Raw genomic sequence first — 15990 nt, 5'->3', positions numbered from 1 at the left:
TGTAATACATCATCTATATATCACATTGTGTGTTTATCGTCCACAATTTTGCTGTTTCCATTTTCGGTCTATGAACATTCTAGTAAATGTCTTTTGATGATTTCTCATTTGTTTTCAAATACAATTCATCGAGGATGGAAATTGGCAACAATGAAAACAGAGGCACAAGGAAAATTAGTGACTTGACTCAGGTACCAAGTGAGTCAGTGGCACTATCAGAGGTTTCTGTTGCCTGTTTCCTGATTCTTGACCCAGCATACATTCTTCTTACACAGCTGAAGGAACTGGATTCAGATTTCTCTTCTGAGGGAAGTGATATGTAATTATCAGTGCAAGTGACTTTTTAACTTTGCCCTCAAGAGTCCAATGTGTATAGATCACTGAATGCTTGTTGAATTGAAAGGAATCAGTAAGGTAGAGATTCTAGGCTAATTCATTTCTTACTTTCTCAGTCACTCAGTCTGGCTCTTGTCCCTTCAGTTTTCCAGACACATGCAAAGCCCCTTTGTTCTCTTTCTTCCATACCAGCAGCTATTCATTTGCCTGTTTCCCAGTGTAATGTGGGCCATGGAGCCAGGCCATCTTCTCTGGGCTCTGCTGTTCATGCAACCCTTGTGGACACGACTGACTGATGGGGCCACTCGAGTCTACTACCTGGGCATCCAGGAGGTACAGTGGAACTATGCTCCCAAGGGAAGGAATGTCATCACAAACCAGCCTCTGGATGATGACACGTAAGTTTAATTTCTTGTGGAATTAGAGCTGGAGTTGGTGGGGCACCCTTGAGGTCAGGAGGTAGCCTCTTGAAAAGCTTTTCCCATGGTTTGGTAGCAACCAGTTCCTGATCTCTCTGGACCATGCCCCCAGTGGCACCTTTGGTTAGCTGACTTAAGAAACAGCATTCTATATGGATTCTGCTTTTCTACACTGAGGTGCCTCAACATCGTCAGGGACCCAATGGTAATTCCATATTCCCTTTATGCTAAGATCACATGCACAATGCTGTTTTAATAACAGCTGTTTAGCTTTACAAAACGAAAGGAATATGAAATATATACAGTGTCTGTAAGATGTGTGTGGGGAACTATGCTCCCATAGTTCAGTGGAACAATTTCATATATGTGAAAATGTGAAAAAATAAGGTAAGTCTTAGAATCAAATAAATAACAGTAATAGGCGTCAATTATATAGCACTCTGTCTGTGACAAGCATCATACTAGAAATTTACATATTTTCTCTCACCTAATTCTGATAAAAGCTCAAGGAGGTGAGTCTGAATATCCTCATCTTTTAGATGAGAAGACTGAGGGTCAGGGAGATCAAGTAATTTGCTCAAATCCCACAGCTAGAAAATTGAAGAGGTAAGATTTGAACCTGGGTTATGTGGATGCAAAACTGGTGCTTTCTCACCAGTTTGTCTCTCACAGATCCCACAGGATTAAACTTTCTTGATCTTAGAGCCTTGCAGATGCCCCACGAACATCTGTTAAAAATGAATTAACGCACTAAAGGATCTTTTGTGATCATGAATCACTTTGTCTCTCCAAAGCCTCAGAGTTTTCCAAAGTTGACTGTAACATCTCAGGGCTCACTAGGAAGAATTAAATAAGATAAACAGCTACCTTTTTTATTTTGACAAACCATATTCCTACCCATCTCGTTTTGGAGTCACTGAAGTATTTATCTAAAAGTTTCCTTGAGGGATAACTTTGTTATCCCCCACCCGCAATACTTGGAAGAAGTAGTAGTTAACATTTAAGAATTTACTATTTTCCAGGCACTGTTCTAACCTCTTTATATATTTTAATTATTTTAGCCACCAGTAACAACTGTCCAAGTTTGATACTGTGTTTATTTCCATTTTACATTTACAAATGGGGAAATTGGGCACAGAGAAGTTAAATAACTTGCTCAAAGTTCCACAGATTTGAAAGTGGCAACATTGGCATTTAATCAAACCGTGCTGGCTCCAGAGCTTGGGAACTTATCCACTATGCTATAAAACCTCCCATATAGCAGGACCATGCTAAGTCGGGCCATGTGGGTAGAGGGTTGATTACTTAAAAGGAGCCAGTCCATTGTTGGTTGTTTCCCCATTACTATACATTAGGTTGAACCACCTAAAATTGCCTTTTTTTAAGTTAAAAGTGGTCAAATATCAGCAACTTCATATGCTTTAACTTAATAGTTCCCATTGTCTAACAGTTAGACTCTAGCCTAAAGCTTTCATGTTTCGAACAGTAGAGTCGCATTTACTCTTGTTTTACTCTAAACAAAGATGAATACTTTTTTGTCAGGCTCCCCTGGAAAATAATGCTCCAAACGTTTGAAGATTGTGGCAAAATTGTGACTCTCTCTTTCCTTCCTTCCCAGAGTAGCTTCCAGCTTCTTAAAGTCTGACAAGAACCGGATAGGGAGCAGCTACAAGAAGACTGTCTACAAAGAATACAGGGATGGCTCATACATGCATGAAATGGCCCAGCCTGCCTGGTTGGGCTTCCTGGGACCAGTGTTGCAGGCTGAGGTGGGAGATGTCATCCTTATCCACCTGAAAAATTTTGCCACTCGTCCCTATACCATCCACCCCCATGGTGTTTTCTATGAGAAGGACTCAGAAGGTAAAACAGCCCATCCTTCCTTTCTTCTGCCCACAACAAATATCAGTTTTCCTTTATTGCCAAATGAGAGAGATGAGCGGGGATCAAGGACAGTCTTTTCTTCCTTATTGATCTGAGGTAGCAGGGGCTCTTCTCAGAGAAATCATGGCTGAGTATTGTCAGTTCTGCTATTCATATACTGTGTGACTTTGGGCAAGTCACTGCTCCTCTTTGGGCCTCAGATTCTTCATTAGTAATGTGGAGATTCAATCTGCCTTTTATCTATGGGTTTGTTTCCATTTGTTTGTTCTGTGATAAATACAGAGAACCAATTGATGGTTGCCAGATGGGAGGGGTATTGTGGGCTGGGTGAAAAAGGTGAAGGGATTAAGAAATACAAATTAGTAGTTAAAAAATAGTCATGTGGATATAAAGTACAGCATAGGGAATATATTCAATAATATTGTGATAACTATGTATGGTGTCAGGTGGGTACTAGATTTATTGGGGGCATCACTTTGTAAGTTATGTAAATGTCTAATTACTATGCTGTACACCTGAAACTAATATAATATTGAATGTTAACTATCATTGAAAAAAAAAAGTAATCTGCCTTTTATGACAAAGAATTACTTGAATGGAATTTCCATAAAATATTTGACTGTGCTTTGAAAAGAGAAGAGTGTTCTCTGAATATAAGGGAACATTATTCTGGTGTCATAGTCTTCCAAAAGGTCCATTTATTTTTTCTTAAGAGGTGGTTCAGTTTACACATCTGTATCTCTCATTATCCCTAATGGCCTATAATATTGACACAACAGTGACTGAGGGGAATAGAGAGGGAAAACAGAAAGTCCTGACTTGGCCACTAACTCTCTATACTTTTGGCAAGTTATTTTTCCTCAGTTTTCTCTTCCATAAAATGGGTAAGTAGACCAACTGATCATTAAGTTTCCTTTAAACTGAAATTCTGATTGTTTGCTTTCTATTTTCCAAAGTGAGTGCTTGAAGGGAAATAATTCTGTACTTTCCCTTGCCTCCATGCCACTGGCTTTGCACTAGGACACTACTAGATCAGGCCGTGGAGTAGTTTTCATGGCCACAGCTCCTTCCCTGATGGCTGATACCTCTCCACCTATTGTTGATGTGAGGTGTGGGGCTCTTTGGCTAGATATTACTTGAATCTGTGCCCTCCTCAAGTTGTGAAGAACACTGTGCTGGACCTTATCTTCTGTAAGACTGTACCTAGATGTTTTATATGTCAGCCCTATCTTGGTTTCTATATCTTCCTGGTTCCCTCTCTCTCACCCTGGGACTGGGCATGTGCAATTTCGTTTTCTAGGCTCCCTATACCCTGATGGCTCTTCTGGTCGGCTGAAAGCTGATGACTCTGTTCCCCCGGGAGGCAGCCACATCTACAACTGGACCATTCCAGAAGGCCATGCACCCACTGATGCTGACCCAGCATGCCTCACCTGGGTCTACCATTCTCATGTAGATGCTCCACGAGACATTGCAACTGGCCTCATTGGACCTCTTATCACCTGTAAAAGAGGTACAGGCCCGAAGGCTGAACTATGAGATGTAGTTTGGGATCTCTATGGGAAGTAGTGATATAGTTAAACCACCTACATATTGAGCAGAAGCCTGAGGAGTGTTAATTTAGAACCTTGTTTATTAGCAGAAATAAACCCTGCCAACCTCCCTTTACACTATTATTTTTCTATTTTTTCTACAAAAAATCCGTTTTCTACTTTTTAATTTTGTTTTCTAATTTCACTTAAAAAAAAAACTCTAATCAGTAATGACGGAAGTCAAGTCACATAAAAGTAAGATATGTGGCATATATACACAATGGCCTACTATTCTGCCATAACAAAAGATGAAATAGTGCCATTTTCAACAACATGGATAGATCTTGAGACTATTATATGAAGTGAAATAAATCAGAAAAAGTCGAGAACCATATGATTTCACTGATAATGTGGTATATAAAACTGAAAACAACAAGGGAACAAGACAAACAAAGAAACAAAAACTCATAGACACAGACAATAATTTAGTGGTTACCAGAGGGTAAGTGGGGAGGGGGCGGTAGATGAGGGTAAACGAGATCAAATATATGGTGATGGAAGGAGAACTGACTCTGGGTGGTGAACACATAATGTGATATATAGATGATGCATTACAGAATTGTACACCTGAAACCTATGTAACTATACTAACCATTGTCACCCCAATAAACTTTAATAAAAAAGTAAGATATGTGATAAGAGTTTAAGCGTGAATAGGATTAAAAGTATAGCCATCAGGATTTGGGACTTCGTTGGAGATAGGGTATGTTTTAGGTACAGTCAGGCCTGAAGATATGGGTGTTTCAATAGTTTGATCAGTTTAAGGCCCTGGGTTGAAGACGTAGGCAGGGATGGTGGGAGGGAATTATTTTAGATCCTATGTGCCTACCTTCAAGTCCTAGGCTCAACTGAATTGATGGTTTTATCTGAAGAGTTTGGAAATATAAATTAGTAGCAAAAGGTTCCATCTGCTTTTCTGTTGCTGACAGACTCTTAAGGCCTCCTGTCTTCCTATATTTTTTTATGAGTACCCCTGGCAGCTCACTCTTGCTAAGGATAAGAGGTTCTCAAGCAACCTTTCTTACTTGCACTAGGAACCCTGGATGGTAACTCCCCTCCTCGGCGGCAAGATGTGGACAATTATTTCTTCCTGCTCTTCAGTGTGGTAGATGAGAATCTTAGCTGGCATATCGATTACAACATTGCCACTTACTGTTCAAACCCTTCCTCAGTGGACAAAGAAGACGAGGCCTTTCAGGAGAGCAATAGAATGCATGGTGAGCTGGGAGGCGGGGGTCACACCGTGACAGTGAACCCTGATGAAGGGTCTCCCCTGGGCAGAGCAGATGGTGGGTGATTTCACATCTCTGGTCCTTTTCAATCCTCATGAGGACCAGGAGTAGTAGGTAGCTTTACCCTTTTTTACCTGTGAAGAAACTGAGGCTCCAGGATTACACAGCAGATAAGCAGCACAGCTAAAATTCCAACCTTGAGCTGTCTGACTGCATACTGTGCTCTTGTCATTAGGTGCCATGCCTCCTCAATGTGGAATACCCCAGACTGTTGATTCCAAAGTTATATACTATATGCTCAGTTGTCCACTGATATAGTTAGTTAACATTTCTTTGTTCTAAAAAGGGTGAAAGTTGGAAGAATTATCCACTTTGTGGAGAAAAATAAATATTGCCTATAATATGTCACTAACTAAAGGTGCAAAAGCCCTGAGGCATGGGCAGAGAAGTGATTTTGGGATAGAAACAAGTTGACTTTACTTTTGTTTAATTAAAGGAGTGACTTACTTACCTTTGGTGACAAAGGTGGGCTCAAAGCCAGACAGTCCCAAGGGGAAGTAAAAACTCAGAGGGAAGCTTACTGTGAGGGATGAGTTGGATAGCTCAAATTTCTCTTGAATTTTATACCAATTGCTTATAATAACCATAGTCATTAGTCAGCTAAATTGACACTTGTCCTGTGGAAATTTTAGAAGGAAACTGTCCTGGAAGGAAAGAATAGCATACAAAATAAACCCCATTCCTTACAAAGCTTCCTTGGATTGTTGGGTTGGAATCTTGGCTCTACCACTTAATAGCTCTGTGACTTTGAGAGGGAAGTAATTTTACCTCTCTGAGCCAGGCTTTTCTCATTTTTTGCATGATACCGTTGGTATCTGCCTATCTCCCAGGGTTGTTTGTGAGATTTAAATGAGATAATGTATATTGTCAGCACAGTGTGCTCTTTAAAACCTCATCTAAATGTTATATTTTATTATTGTCAAATTGTAAGGCTTTTCCTTTGGGCTGTCTTTCCCTAACTCTGATATTTTCTTTGGGTTTTATTTTTCAGCAATCAATGGCTTTGTATTTGGGAACTTACCAGAACTGAGCATGTGTGCACAGAAGCGTGTGGCCTGGCACTTGTTTGGCATGGGCAATGAAGTAGATGTCCACACAGCTTTCTTTCATGGACAGATGCTGACTATCCGGGGCCACCGCACTGATGTGGCTCACATTTTTCCTGCCACTTTTGTGACTGCTGAGATGGTGCCCCAGGAAGTTGGCATATGGTTAATTAGCTGTCAAGTGAATAGTCACTTGCAAGGTGAGATCCAACATCTCTGACCCTTGAGGTATGGGAGGAAGGTGGCAATACGGTCAACAGGAGTCTGGGCTTCTGACCTGGAGTCATAAGATAGGTCTTTCAGGTGAGACAGCTAGGAATAAAGGGTGAAACACTAGAGTTCTGGGAACCCAGGTTCTTTCCTGGCTCAGCCATTAAATTGTAGGGTGACCTCGGGTATATCTCTCAGGGTTTCATCTTCTTCATCTCTAACATAAGATGATATAGGGAAGGATAAGTAGACTTTTAAGCTGCTGTTTGTTTGTTTCTTTACTCAGAATCCTAAGGAATTAAGACATGGGGGTATTTGCAGCTGACTGAACAGGGAGTAAAGAAGAGATCAGTTAATGAAGAGTAAGGCTTTTGCAGGGGATCATGGAGTATTGTGGGCAAGTGGTGACACTCTGGGGGATCCAACAGAAATAGGGATAGAAGGTTTGGTTTTCAGAGGGAGAATGGTTGGAGCAATGGCATAGCACATTGAGGAGCATCAGCAGAGAGGAGGAACATATGAGGCAATGGAAAGAGCAGATAGGTGAGTAGATGGTTTCAGTTGTTATCTCAGCTCTGTGAAAAACTCACTTTAATAACTTTGGAAAAGTCCCTCCCATTTCTAGGCCTCATTTGCCACATTTATGAAATGGGAGATTTGTTCTAAATAGTCTCGAAGATCATCTTCAGCTCTCCCTTTCTAGAATTATTTGATATATGGTAAAGTAGGTGGATGTCAAGAAAGTGATATGTGAGTATGTGAAAATGAATTTGAGTAGGTGAGGAGTTATTTGAGTAGGTGGGATAATGAGTCTGGGGTGGAAGGCTTTTCCCAATAGGGGCCAGTTACCCATGCTCCATAACCAGGGTCTTCCCTTGGTCCCAAAGTTACCTAGGTAAGTGAGTATGAATCCAGATGGAGGTTAGGAATCCAGTGCAAAGTAGAACAAGCATGGGTCTTAGAGCCAGACAATCCTGGATTCAAATCCTGGTCCCACCAGTTGCTGAGTTAACTTTGGTAAGTCATATCATTTCTCTAAGCCTCTGTTTCTTCATCTGAAGATTACAACAATGATTCCTACCTCATTAAGTTGTAACAGGATTTCAGAGCAATAATGTGATTTTGAATCTTAGAGACCAGGGGAATGATGAGACCAAAATAGTAGATATCAGAGAAGAAAATGAGCACTCAAATTTGCAGTTAAAAGATAGGAGCTTAAATCTCAACTGCACCACTGACTAGCTGTGTTATCTTGGGAAAGATACTTAACCTCTCTGATCCTTAGTTTTTTTCCACCTGGGAAAGAAGATATTAAAAGTCTGTTTCACAGGGTGATTATGAGGATTGAAGGAGACAACATATGTAAAACACCTGACACAGGGCCTGATATATATAATATATATATATATATATATATATATATATATATATATATATATATCAGGTATATATATATATATATATATATATATATATATATATATATATATTCAATAAAGATGAATATCCTTTCCTCATCTTTTTTCATATCCCAGATTTCTATTTTACAATTTCAAATATCCTTGGGATGTTGTGAGACTCAAATGAGATAATGTATTTAAATGGCCTCTATAAGTTGCCAAGCAAATATAAGGCAGTATCATCGATTACCACTATACCTCAATGTAACATTTTCCACATTTTGGAGACACTACTTAGAATCGATGTTTTCCTGACAGTTCTTTCTAAGTCTGCAGCTTAATTTCCATGTATAGAATATGTTCCATTATTTGGGAAGAGTCCCTCTTTACAAATCACTTACTCCTCTTTATTTTATTTGATGCTCCCACTAGCCCAGTGTGGCAGATTTCCTATTCTCCTCATGTACAAAACAGGGATTAAAGTTCAGATATAGGAATTGACTTGCCTAACGTCCTATTGATAAGGATGGGACTTATACTCAGGTATTCAGACTTCCAAGCTCTGTGATATCTGTACAATGTAAGCCTTTTGCAGAGGCAGAAGTAAAGATCTGGTAAATGAGTCAGTGCTCGTGAGCAGGTGGAGGTACTTGAATTCCCACCTGGGGCTCCCTCTGGCCCAGTCAGGCTCTTAAGGAGTGAAAGAAAATGGTCCATTTGGAGGCAGGGGTAAAGAGCCTAGTGAAGAATGGGAGGAGGAAACATTAGGAGAAGGAGGAAAGTGGGATGTCTGTAGCAGACCTGTTGAATGAAATGGGGCCAGCCACGATGTTCTTCCTCCAGATGGCATGCAAGCACTCTACGATGTCAAGTCTTGCTCCATGCCCCCCACCATGAACCTACTAACAGGGAAAGTCCGGCAATACTTCATTGCGGCCCATGAGATTCAATGGGACTACGGCCCAATGGGGCATGACGGGAATACTGGGAAGAATTTGAGGGAACCAGGCAGGTAAGAAGTAGTGGGCTTTATTTCCCTATACCTGGGCCCAGCCCCAAATACCTATTACTCCCTCTCAGAAATCTCTCACTTTTACTTGGGTATCACAATCATTGTCTGACTGGAATTATATGACACAACTGTTAACCAAATTATTTTGCCCCCCTGAACAGCTTCTTTTTGGGGAGCTACAAAGCTTGCTGTAGGGTTATGTCATATCCCCAGCAAAAGGTTCTAGCTGTGTTTGTAATTAGTCTTGCTATAATCCCAAGCAACATCCAGAAAAGGAGGCCTGGGTGGGACAAGATCAGCTGAAATGGCATTTCTCAAACTCCTCTTTATTTTACCCATTATTCACCTCCTTGCTCCTTTCTTTCTTTCCCATACTCTGAAGGAGGCATTTAAACAGGAGTGTAAAAAGCACTCTCAGAAATGTGGGAAGAGGGGAAGCAACCTGCCTTGTGCTTTTCCAAGCCCATCCTTTTGGAGGAATTTCTCCAAATTCTCCTTTCTAATTCGTGAGTCAGATTGGGCAAGATAGAGCAAGTTAGTACCCTATTCAGTTGCTAGGCCGTAAGTTATACCTACTCACTGGCCTATCAGTGATTTCAGGTCTTTGGCTGAAGAGGCATTTGGTAGATGTCTAAGAGAGTTTGGGGGAATATCCTACAGCACCCATCATGTTTATTCTTCCAGCAAGAAATAATGGAATGCATTTGCAGAAAACATAAGAAAGTAGGCACTTGGGTCTCACCATGGCTTCTAGAATCTCCAGCTGGTTTTGCTAAGTTAGTGGGCTTTCATTTTGGAATTAATGGTACTTTTTAGTAGGGGGAGAAAGGATCTCGAGTACCTAAAGATGATTCAGGACAGACGTAAGGCTAAGTAACTCAGGAGGACAGAACTGGTGTTAGTGTCTGGAACTTACAAGCAAGAATATTTCAACCTATTATAATAAAAACAACAATGACAACAAAAAACAAAACAAAATAAAAAAATAAAAAAAAACAAACTCCAATCATTAAAACTATTCAACTGTAAGAGGGATTGGTTTCTCTGAAAATTATTTCCCTGAACTTGGAAAGGCTGAAGCACAAGCTGCATATTATTTATTAGTGGTGTCACCAGAGGAGACAACCTCACTGGGTGGAAGCTAACCCTGGATGATCTCTGAGGTCTTTTCTAACCATAAAGATCCATAACTTGATGAGACCAAGGGTGAGATGGGACTCTGTTTGATACATCATTATATCATGTGACATTTGCCTCCTTGTATGCCAGTGGTTCAGAAAAATTTTTCAAGAAGAGCTCCAGCCGAATTGGGGGCACTTACTGGAAAGTCCGATATGAAGCCTTTCAAGATGAAACATTCCAGGAAAAGGTTCACCTGGAGGAAGATAACCATCTTGGAATCCTGGGTGAGGAATCTTTAACTTATGGCATTCATTAACTAGAGCCAGAGAACTAGGGAGGATTTAGAAACTGGAGCCTGGGGGCAGCTCAGAGGCACACTCTAGATCAGCATCTCCCGAAGTGAGTACCAAGAGATGATTTTATGAAGAAGGGTTATGGGTCTGAATGTGTTTACAAAACTCTAGGTTAAACATAGTCAAATAAAACATAGTCAAATAGTGTTCTTTGCTGCAAGGTTACTCAGAAATTTGGATTTATTTTTGATCATGAATCTCCAAAAGAATATGTAGCATTTTGCATACTTACTTTACTACTGAATCTTTTTTCAGTGAGCATCTTAGAATTTCCAGTAATACATGTATGTTGAAAAGAAGTGGTGAAAGCAGGCAACCTTGCCTTGTTCCTGATCTCAGAGGAAAAGTTTTCAGTCTTCCAGCACTGAGTATGGTGCTTGCTGTGGGTTTTCATTATGTTTAGGCAGTCCCCTTTTATTCCTAGTTTTTAAAATGTTTTTATTATGAAATGGTGAATTTTGTTAGATGCTTTTTCTGCATCAATTGAGATGATCGTGTGTTTTTTTCTTTCATTCTGCTAATACGGTGTATTACATTGATTAATTTTCATATGTTGAAACATCCTCGCATTCCAGGAATATACCCCATCTGGTCATGGTATATAATCCTTTTAATATGCTGCTGAACTTGTTTTGCTTGCATTTTGTTAAGATATTTTCATAAAATCCTCTTTTTACTCAAGGTCCATAAGTTTAGTACCTATGCTTTCTTCTATGATGTTTATTGTTTCAGGTCTTATATTTAGGTCTTTGATCCATTTTGGGTTAATTTTGGAAAATGGTGATAGATAGCAGTCTAGTTTAGTTCTTTTGCATGTGGCTTTCCAGTTTTCCCAGCACTGTTTATTGAAGAGGCTGTCTTTTCTCCATTGTATGTTTTTGGCTCCTGTATCAAATATTATCTGCTACATATATGTGGGTTTATTTCTGGGTTTTTAATTCTATTCCATTGGTCTGTGTGTCTGTTTTTCTGCCACTACCATGCTGTTCTTATTATCGTTGCTTTGTAGCACAAATTGAAGTCAGGGAGTGTGATACCTCCAACATTGTTCTTTTTCTTAGGATTGTTTTGGCTATTTGGAGTCTTTTGTGATTCCATACAAATCTGATGATTATTTGTTATATTTCTTTAAACAGTGCCACTGGGATTTTGATGGGGATTGCATTAAATATGTATATTGCTTTAGGTAATATGGTCATTTTAACTCTGTTGATTTATCCAATCCATGAACACAGAATATTTTTCCATTTCTTTGTGTCTTCTTCAATTTCTTTTCAAAATGTCTTATAGTTTTTAGTGTATAGGTCCTTCACATCCTTGTTAAGTTTATTCCTAGGTATTTTATTTTTTTTGTTGCAATTGCAAAAGGAATTTTTTTTATTTCTTTTTTCTGAAATTTCATTGTTAATATGTAGGAATGCAATAGATTTTTGTACATTGATCTTATGAATCTGACCTCAAAGGTAAGGGAAGTAAAAGCAAAACAAACAAAAAAAATGAATGGGACTGTATCAAACAAAACAGCTTGTGCACAGCAAAAGAAACCATCAACAAAACAGAAAGGCAACCAACCAAATGCGAGAAGATATTTACAAACAACGCCTCAGATAAGGGACAGATATCCAAACTATATAAGGAATTCAACAACTCAACAACAACAAAAATAAACAATTGAATTAAAAACTGGGCAGAGGTCCTAAACAGACACTTTCCCAAGAAGAGATACAAATGACCAACAGATATGTGAAAAAAAGCTCAAATTCACTAGCTATTAGGGAAATGCAAATCAAAAACACAATGAGATATCACCTGACACCTGTTAGAATGGCTATAATCAACAAGGCAAATAATAACAAGTGTTGGAGGACCTGTGGAGAGAAAGGAACCCTCATACACTGTTGGTAGGAATGTAAATTGGTACAGCCACTATGGAAAACAGTATGGAGGTTCCTCAAAAAATTAAGAATAGACTTACCATATGACACAGCAATCTCTTTCCTGGGTATCTACCCCCAAAATCTGAAAACATTTATCCATAAAGGTATATGTACCCCAGTGTTCATTGCATCATTATTTATGGTGGCCAAGACATGAAAACAACCAAAGAGTCCTTCAATAGATGATTGGATAGAGAAGATGTGGTATATATACACAATGGAATACTACTCAGCCATAAGAAAAAACGAAATACTTCCATTTGCGACAACATGGATAGATCTGGAAATTAGTATGCTTAGCAAAATAAGCCAGACAGGAAAAGCTAAAACCATATGACTTCACTCATATGTGGGATTTAAAACTGAAACCAACAAAAGAATAAAACAGGCTTTTAGATCAAGATGGCACAGTAGAAAAACACTGTCCTTACCTTCTCTCACGAACACATCAAAATTACAACTAAACTACAAAATAACCATCATTGAGAATTGCCTAAAATCTCACTGAACCAAAGTTCTCCAACTAAAGACGTGCAGAAGAAGCCATCTCAAGACTGGTAGGAGGGGCAGAGGCATTGGAATGGGCTGGTCCCACATTGGCGTGAGACCATTAAAGATCGGGAGGGATATTTTGGCTGTGGAGGTCCCCTCCCCCACTGCCCAGAGCAGCGAGAGGTCCAAGCCCCACCCCAGCCCAGGGTTCCAGTGCCAGGGAGAGAACTCCCCATAATTTCTGGTTATGAAAACAAGCAGGAATTGTGACTGAGTGAGAGAGAGGGTGGTTGCACTCCAAGCTCCTCCTCTTAAAGGCACCGTGCATGGAGACTTACCCACCAATGGAATCACTTGCTCTGAGCTCCAGCTCTGGGGCAGCTGCTGGAAAGGCGGCAGGGACATATGGTGGAAACTGAATTGTCTAACTTGGGACAGGGGCTGGACAGGCGGTTTTCTCCTAGATGGAGGAACTGGGGGAGCCCTCCCCCTTCCTGGCATACAGATTCAAGTGGTGCACATTCCCCATGCCCTGGCAATTTGAGACCCTGCCCTGCCCAAATTTCAGGCATGCCAAAGCCACTTCCAGTGGCTTTTTCATACAAACCACCTGCCTTAGCTCAAACTGCAGACTTTCCTAGGGTGTCTCAAAGGTTCGTGGAATCCAGATAAGTAGCATCTGGTTTGAACATATCTTGTACCTCTGGTTGAGCAGCCCTTCGCTTGGCACTAGCAGAAGCTAGCCTTGGTTTGTGGCTTGGCCTTTCAAGGCATATCCAAGCACTGCACAGGTGGAAGCCATCTGCTGATTTCTTTGTGGCTCCTGCCGGGTGGCCCCGAGTGGGGCACAGGCTGTGGCTGAACTTAACCTTTAGCAGATCCCCTCCAAGAGTGTCCTGGGGCTGGTACTCCCAGTGGCCAGCTTGAAAGCAAGCTGGAGCATCACGTAGCCATGTCCAAGTACAACACACCCAAGGGACAAATTCGGCAGGCATCTGAGGCCTGTTGAGGTACATACTGCTCTGTAGGGTCAACCCCTGCACAACAACTTTTCCACTGTACTCAGGCCAGTCCTCACAACAAGTGAGCGCAAGGGTCAGTGCCTCCCATTGATGTGCAGTTATTAACCAAGGCTCAACTAAAAGAGGAGGGCACACACGACCCACACAAGGGATACATCTGGAGTGCATGGCTGAGCTCACCAGAAAGACTGAGCCCCACAGCACACCTATTACATAAGGCCACTCTACTAAGACCAGAAGACATAGCAGCCCTACCGAATACACAGAAACAAACACAGGGAGACAGCCAAAATGGGGAGAAAAAGAAACGTGTCTCAAATAAAATAACAGAACCAAGCTCCAGAAAATTAAGTAAACAAAATGGAATCAAGCAATCTATCAGATGCAGTCCCAAACACTGGTTATAAGGATGCTCACTGATCTCAGGGAGAACTTTCACAAAGAGACAGGAAACATAAAAATGGAGATAGAAAACATGAAAAAGAACCAGTCAGAAATAAAGAATACAATAATGGAAATTAAGAATATATTACAGGGAATCAACAGTAGATTAGATGAAGCAGAGGATCAAACCAGCGATGTAGAAAACAAGGTAGCAGAAAACACCCAACCAGAACAGCAAAAAGAAAAATGAATAAAAAAAGTCAAGGAGAGTTTAAGGGGCCTCTGGGACAACATCAAGAATGCTAACATTCACATTATAGGGATACCAGAAGGAGAAGAGAGAGAACAAGGAATTGAAAACCTATTTGAATAAATAATGACAGAAAACTTCTCTAACCTGGTGAAGGAAATAGATATACAAGCCCAGGAAGTGCAGAGAATCTCAAACGAGATGAATACAAAGAGGCTAACACCAAGGCACATCATGATTAAAATGCCAAAGGTTAAAGTCAAAGAGAGAATCTTAAAAACAGCAAGAGAAAAACAGTTACCTACAAGGGAGCCCCCATAATTATGTCAGCTGATTTCTCAACAGAAACTTTGCAGACCAGAAGGGAGTGGCAGGAAATATTCAAAGTGATGGAAAGCAAGGACCTACAACCAAGATTAATCTACCCAGCAAACTATCATTTAGAATTGAAGGACAGATAAAGAACTTCCCAGATAAGAAAAAGCTAAACCAGTTATCACCAAAGTCATCACCAAACCAGTAGTACAAGGAATCTTAGAGGGACTTCTTTAAGATTAGAGGGTGTTAGCGATGGGTGAAAAGGGGAAGGGATTAAGAAGTACACATTGTTTGTTGCACAGTAGTCATAGGGATGTAGGGTATAGCATAAGGAATATAGTCAATAATATTGTAATAACTATGTATGGTTCCAGATAGGTACTAGATCTATCGGGGTGATAGATGGGAATGGGGTTGGGGAAGGGTGAAAAAGGTAAAGGTATTAATACAAATTAATAGTTACAAAATAGTCATGGGGATGTAAAGTATAGGGAATATAATCAATACTGTGGTAAAAACTATGTGTAGTGCCAGGTGGTACTAGTTAGGGGGATCACTTCCTAAATTACATAAATATCTAACCACTATGTTGTACACTTGAAACTAATATAAAATAATATTGAATGTCAACTCTAATTGAAAATTTCAAAAATGGTGGGGGAAGATAATAGTGTGATAGTATGGTAGTGTGTCAGATAGTTGCTGGACTTATCGTGTGATCACTTATTTAGCATAGGGAATAAAATCAATAATGTGGTAATAAAACTGCATAGAGCTAGATGGATACTGTTGAATAACTATGATGTACACCTGAAACTAATATAATATTGTATCTTAGCTGTATTTTAATAAAAAATCTTTTAAAAACACCGAAAGGAACAAAACAAACCATCAAAAACTCATAGACACAACAGCTCCGTG

At 40.1% G+C, this 15990-nt stretch overlaps 1 protein-coding gene across 6 annotated transcripts in view; it reads left to right on the top strand.

Annotated features, from left to right (window-relative positions):
- Nucleotides 1-15990, top strand: part of HEPH (hephaestin) — an 88026-nt gene that overhangs the window by 8328 nt on the left and 63708 nt on the right. For 2 of the 6 annotated variants that reach the window (XM_019717518.2, XM_074323602.1), the window contains exons 2-8: nucleotides 555-734; nucleotides 2374-2618; nucleotides 3940-4152; nucleotides 5266-5448; nucleotides 6515-6769; nucleotides 9023-9191; nucleotides 10461-10597. In XM_019717518.2, coding sequence (XP_019573077.2) covers nucleotides 555-734; nucleotides 2374-2618; nucleotides 3940-4152; nucleotides 5266-5448; nucleotides 6515-6769; nucleotides 9023-9191; nucleotides 10461-10597 — 1382 coding nt within the window. Of the gene's footprint in view, nucleotides 1-528; nucleotides 735-2373; nucleotides 2619-3939; nucleotides 4153-5265; nucleotides 5449-6514; nucleotides 6770-9022; nucleotides 9192-10460; nucleotides 10598-15990 lie in introns of all 6 variants that reach the window. The other 4 variants (XM_019717521.2, XM_019717519.2, XM_019717522.2 and 1 more) reach the window with 2 other exon arrangements.

This window comes from Rhinolophus sinicus, chromosome X (genome assembly GCF_036562045.2).
Source record: "Rhinolophus sinicus isolate RSC01 chromosome X, ASM3656204v1, whole genome shotgun sequence".
NCBI classification, from domain to species: Eukaryota; Metazoa; Chordata; class Mammalia; order Chiroptera; family Rhinolophidae; genus Rhinolophus; species Rhinolophus sinicus.
The sequence above is the reverse complement of the archived record's forward strand: the minus strand, read 5'-3'. Positions and strand labels throughout refer to the sequence as shown.